Here is a 6637-nt window from a genome sequence, read left to right on the forward strand (position 1 = left end):
GATGTCAAACACATACTCACCTTCTTAAAGATGTTCATGCCCAGGTCTGAAGACAGGTCTGGGACCGCAGATCTTCGAAGATTGGTCAGTGAAACCTTGGAAAAAGCCTCGGGGCTTAGAGATTTTTCTTCTTCATTACACTTCATGGTGAGATCCTTAACAAACAATAAACATAGACTATGACTTAGTCTTAGGGACTTAGATAATTTCAACTTATTTTATGTAGGTATTGCCTTTATAATGGCTTCATGACTTTTGTTCTGAGTTCTATAAAACTTTTTAACTCACATGTTTAAACTTCTGGAATCTAAATTATGCTATTGCAAAAAATCAATTTCCTATAACTCTCTTAACTTCTGCTGCAAATTTTAACACCGAGGCCATGTAACCAAAGACCTAAAAATCATAAGAATACAGGGAGAAGATACATATTTTTATATAAAACATTTTCCATATACTTTGATCATTTTCCCCTTCTGCAAACTCACCCATATCTTTCCAAGAGGAGAGTTTTATAGTTAATAATTTATTAAAAATAAATTATTATTAATAATTTATTAAAAATGCTAATAGTGGGAGGATGTCTACTACCAAAGAATAAGCAGGAAAACATTTTCAGAACAACCCATTCAAGTTTAACTAAAACCAAACAGCTGGGATGCTCTGCAAGCTAATACTTTCTCTGTATTTTGACCACGTGGAGCTGATGAGAAAGATGGGAAGATCAAGTGCTTCATTGATGAGCCAGCATCATTTGTCAGAATATAATCATCATAGGAATGTTACCGCACCAGGGTGTATTCAGGTTATTTCTATCAATATTCATAACAAATTGTAAGCCTGTATATAAAAATTATTTCTATTGGTAGTTTGAGATGCTTAAGATTTTGAGTTGGACAAAATTTAATTTTGAATCATAATCTATAAAATGCTAATTTCCTACTTTATGATATTTAATTATGAGTAAGCATGTCAGTTCCTTATTCTAACTATTTCTCTAATTTTCTAGGAGACCCAATTTTCAATAATCTGGTTAAACAAAGGCTTATACTAAAGTATACGCACAAAAGGCACATTTCTGTAAATATAGGATACATATGTATCTGTGCAAAATGGTAACTAGAGATAAGAAGAATAATCAAAGGTTCTGCCCATGCAAAAGAAGAGACGGATATTGACAGGAGAGTTAGTCACCAACAAAGTTTTAGGTGTGGAAATGCACAATTGCTTGAAGCCAGAAGAGAAGAATGTGTTACAGCTGATGTTGTTAGCCAAAGTGATCATGAACCAGGTTTGTCTCACTTGGGTCTTGTGGGTGTTCACCAGCGAGGGAGCCGCTGCCACCATCGAGCTACTTCTGGGCCTGGGCAGGAGAGGAACATCTGGTTCTGGGGTCTTTTCTGGCTTCTCTTCCAGCATGTGTCGCAGCCTTTGTAGATAGTACATCAGGGACCACTGAGTGCCTTCCTCAGACCAATGGGGCTGAAGAAGGCAGCGGAGAACAGCAACATCGAAGTAGGTGGCATAGCGGGACCTCTGGCATGGTGGTATCACAAGAGAGGCCCTGCTTCCAGTGACAGAGAAAAGATAATTACACTGGCATCAAGTCTCCCAGGGGGACAACACAACACAGTCTAAGGCTTTCCTTTTTTAAAATTCACTTATTCACTCATTACTTATTCACTTATCCACTCATCTCTTGCATGGTTAGCTCATTCCCCTTTGGCTTAGCATTTCTTCAAAACAGAAACATTGAGAGTTTTGAAGGAGGGGTTAGAAATTAGCAATGAAAAGTTGGCTCAGGAAGACGAACTGGTATTTTAAGTCAAAGGAAACCATGCCTAGAAAGGTCTTGATTAAAAAACTCGCAAGTTGAGTATGGCATCATATGCTGGTGGCACAGTTGACGAGTAATTCGTGTGGCAGGCAATGATGAGAGCTGGGGGCAAAGAAACGGATGAGGTTCAAGTCATTAAGTTTCCTAAGCTATCAGGTATGACCACAATAAAAGCAGTGCGGTATTTTTCTTCCTTACTGTCTTGGGCAATTTTAAGTTCAGAGTGAAAATATTATGTAAAAGAACAAACAAAGGAATAAAAACAAAAGCCAGAAACATTCTGAACAAACCAAGTTTGATTATTATGAAAATTAATCATTTTGAAATTTCTCAAGTTACATATCTATGTAAGACTGCAAAAGTAACTTTAAAATTCTCAAAGTTCCAGGATGCTACTACTCCACTTAGATACATGATATATTCATTAACTAATGATCAATTTACTAAAGAATAGGTTTAAGTAATTACCTAGGTTATTACACCATGTTAGGTATCTTAAGAGTATTGGACTGAGTATTTTTGTCCTTGGAAATTAGTATTTTCAAATCCCAATGTGCTAGTAATTAGGGGTGGGATAATTAAGTCATGAGTCTTCACAAGTGGGTAGAACATCCTTTACACAAAACATTTCAGGGTGCCCTCCTGCTGTCCTCCTATCACATGGGAACACCAGAAGCCTGCAGCCTACACCCAAAGTCAATTATCCTGATGCCCTGATCTTGGATGTGCAGCCTCTAGGATTGTCGGAGATACAGTTCTCTTGTCTAGAAACTGTTCAGGCTATGTCACAGCTGGCCAAACTAAGACAGCTGTGGGTGTAAAAGTCTGTCTTGTGGAACATACCGTCCAGTAAGAAGGATAGAAAATAAATGATAAAATAAAATAAGCTTTCTGGGAGCTGAGGCCTCCTGGGATCTAAACTGGAAACTTGATCCCCAAACACAATTTTTTTCTAAGTTAGATGATGCAGAAAGTAAGTTTTGACACCATCCCCACACAAAGAAAGACCTCTTGAAAGAAAATGCAGTTGAGAGTGAGGAGTAAGTTTCCTGACCGCCCAAGGTCCTGATGTTGGGGATTCCATTCTTTGTTCATTTGTCTGCCTGCTTGTTTGAACAGGTCTCCATACGTAGCATAATCTGCCCATAAACTTTTGATTCTCCTAACAAAGCCTCCCAAGCACTGGATTATAGGCATGTCCTGAATTGAAGATCTATAATTTGTCAGTGGTTTAAAATGAACAAAGCAAGACATGGTTACAGTTAGCTTGCTATTGAAAATACATGGCATGAAATAGGAGTTTGTGTGTCTGGTGGGACCTTGGTTCTACTTCAAATTTTCATCAAAAATCATAAGTCAAACACACATGCGCACACACATACAACACACATACATACACACACTACAAATGAAGGTTGTAGAAATTTTTTTTAATTTTAGTATTTATTTATAGGATTTCCATCTGGTATTTTCAAAGTAGAGTTGACCATGGTTAACATAAGTTGACTATTCTGGAAAGTCACACTGCCAACAGGGAAACATGGCTGTCCAGCTTTACAGTCCCTTTTAAAGTTTAGTTTTTATTTTGTCATTGATGTCAATGTCTTCATCATTTTGTTAAGTATCTCTTTGGGGCCGGGCGGTGGTGGCGCACGCCTTTAATCCCAGCACTCGGGAGGCAGAGGCAGGCGGATCTCTGAGTTCGAGGCCAGCCTGGTCTACAAGAGCTAGCTCCAGGACAGGCTCTAGAAACTACAGGGAAACCCTGTCTCGAAAAACCAAAAAAAAAAAAAAAGTATCTCTTTGGTGCTGAAGGTTGTACCCAGATGTCTTGCATGGTGAACACACTAACAATGGCCTACACCTCCAGCCGCACGGGTTTAAGATGACTCAGCCTTTCTATCATCTCCCGTTCTATAGGGACCACTTCCCCCAAGCTTTCTTCACCTTCACTGAAGGTGACCTCTTTCTAGCTCTCTTCCTCTCAGACAGTGGGGAGAGGGATTCAGCTTTATATCTGGGGAGATGTCCATGGCCTGCTAAAATCCTTGTGTAATTTTTTAATTCTAGAATTTATTTTCTGATTCTGACTATCTGTGCTAGAAATATATTTTTTTAAAATATAAATCCAGGTCACATCTGGTACCCTGCTTGTCATTTTTGCAGCCCTTTCTACTCTCTTATCAAAGCACATGACCCACTGCTATTTCTATTATCATTAACAACATCTCTGGAATACTAAGGGACAACTCTCCATGTAAATGAAAGTTTTGAATGTCATTGTTGTCTTAACAAAGTGTTTTTTCAAATAGTATTGTATTTGTTCATTGTATACGTTTGCATGCATGTGGATGACTGTACCACTGTGGCTGTATGTGGATGACTGTGCCACTGTGGCTGTATGTGGATGACTGTACCACTGTGGCTGTATGTGGATGACTGTACCACTGTGGCTGTATGTGGATGACTGTACCACTGTGGCTGTATGTGGATGACTGTGCCACTGTGGCTGTATGTGGATGACTGTGCCACTGTGGCTGTATGTGGATGACTGTACCACTGTGGCTGTAGTAAGGTGAGAAGCCAACTGGGGCAGTCAGTTCTCTCCTACCACGTGGGCTAGAGAGATCAAACCGGGGCCTCCAAGCTTGGAGGCCAGTGCTCTTAACTGCTGAGTCATCTCCCCAGCCCTTGGTGTTATCTTATAGTTGACTATTCTGGATAATTTAGATAACAAGTAGGAAATTAAATTTAAGAAGTTCAAGCATTTTAGATGTCACATACTAAATTATATCTATGACTAAACTATCATCTATCTGTCTGTCTGTCTGTCTGTCTGTCTGTCTGTCTGTCTTTGAGTTTTTAAGACAGGATTTCTCCGTGTAGCCTTTGCTGTTCTGGAACTCACTCAGTAGACCAGGCTGGCCTTGAACTCACAGAGACTTCCTTGACTCTTCCTCTTAACTGCTGGGATTAAAATCATGTGCCACCACTGCCCCATTCACACATTAAATTATTAATTGGGATGGAAGTCATATTGAATAGACTTTCTATATAATTCTAAATTCTCAGAAAACTTGAATGGAAGTAAAATACTCTGATCGTCAACCAATTTTAAGTTTATCATAGGGTACCAGAGATTGAATTTTAAATCTATTATAGCATTCCAGAGATTTAATTTTAAATCATCACAGAGTCCTAGGGATTCTCCTTCCCACAATTTCTCATCAGCTTTACCTATAAACAGCATCCAACCGCTAGAGGCCAACACATTTCACCAGGAGGATCCCAATTATGTCCTTCAGATCTCCCTGTTTCTTCTCTTGTTCATTCCTTGAATTATTAAATCATTCTTACAATGAAATGCAAAATCCACACAGTGAACGTCTGTCCAATGTGCATTCAAATCCATTTTCTTTAGGTTTCCTTTTCCTCCTCCACCTCCTCACCCTCCTTATTGTTATTGTTTTGGTTTTGAGAGAAAGTTTCATGTAGCTCAGCCTGGCTCCCAGCCCACTTAGTAGCCTAGCCTGGACTTGAATTTATGACGTTCCTCCTTCAGTCTCTTGAGTGCTGGGACAACGGGTATGTACCATGCTATCTATTGCAACCTTATTTTCTATTCTGCATGCACTGGTGTTTCAGTTATCAATGTACTTGCATTGCTTTTCAACTCCAATTGAGTAATCAATTTTTGGTAAAGAACCTCTTTCACTATCTTTTCAAATTGTCCACTGGACTTTTCATTGCCTTCTGAACCTTGACTGTTTATGCACTCAGCACTAGCTTGAGTGGAAATAATAACCTTGATTTTTATTTCTACAGTTTTCTAAGAAACTTTCATTTTCTCCCCTCCCCAAACCCATTCCATTTCTCTTTCCTAAAGAACCATGTTGTAGCTTGTTCCTCTAAGCCTATCATTTATACCTAAGTGAACAGGAATCCTTTCCAGTGTTAAAAATATAAAGAAAAAACAAAGTACGAGGTTGGCTGGATACCCGCTGGGTAATTCCATGTCCTCAAGTCGCCACGACAGTCATCTAGTTTATAAGAACCTTGACTAATCCTCCGCGGTGGAGGCAGCTATCAGCAGGTCAGCAGAATTACTCCCTCCTTTGACTAGCTGTAGTTAGCATAAACTCTCTCCTTTGTCTCCATAACTTAGGGTTTTCAAATTTTATGGTTATCAGATTAGGTTTTATCTGCTAAAAGTTTCAAATCCCTACAACATTGTCCCATATGAGATACCAATGGACCACTTCTATGAAGTCCACAAGAAGCACAAAAAAGGGGGAAGATGTTAAGAAAACAGACATCAAAGTTTCCCCTAAAATTTCCCAAACTAAAATTTCTGAGGGTCAGGTTCAAGAAGTTTTGTCCTAAATAGTATCCTCAGGTATTTCTTAAATACCCTTAATAAATTTGAAGAACAAATGCCCTAGATTTCTGCCCTTATAGACCAATATTCAAAACAACTGCTAAATTGAAACACCATAATTGGTTGACATGCCAACAGCTTAATGTCCCAGGACACCTGATGACTAAATTTATGTCTTTCTCTACACACTGAGTTTATTCAACTGAAACTGGAAACTAACTGTTCAGTTAGGTCCTCTAGGCATTAGTGTCAACATCATCATTATCACCATCATCTTCCTCTTCCTCTTCCTCCTCCTCTCTTCTTGTTCTTGTTCTTCTTGTTCTTGTTCTTCTTGTTCTTGTTCTTCTTGTTCTTGTTCTTCTTGTTCTTCTTCTTCATGTTCTTGTTCTTCTTGTTCTTCCTCTTTCTCTTCCTCCTCT

The 6637-nt window shown here is 39.0% G+C and overlaps 1 protein-coding gene across 5 annotated transcripts in view; it reads right to left on the minus strand.

Annotated features, from left to right (window-relative positions):
• Unc80 (unc-80 homolog, NALCN channel complex subunit) overlaps positions 1–6637 on the minus strand; it is a 163437-nt gene that overhangs the window by 137274 nt on the left and 19526 nt on the right. For all 5 annotated transcript variants that reach the window (XM_038338762.1, XM_038338760.1, XM_038338759.1 and 2 more), the window contains exons 11-12: positions 1303–1564; positions 21–155 (exon numbers count right to left, since the gene is read on the minus strand). In XM_038338762.1, the coding sequence (XP_038194690.1) occupies positions 21–155; positions 1303–1564 (397 nt within the window). The remainder of the gene's footprint in view (positions 1–20; positions 156–1302; positions 1565–6637) is intronic.

The sequence above is a fragment of the Arvicola amphibius genome, chromosome 8 (assembly GCF_903992535.2).
Source record: "Arvicola amphibius chromosome 8, mArvAmp1.2, whole genome shotgun sequence".
Lineage (NCBI taxonomy): Eukaryota > Metazoa > Chordata > Mammalia > Rodentia > Cricetidae > Arvicola > Arvicola amphibius.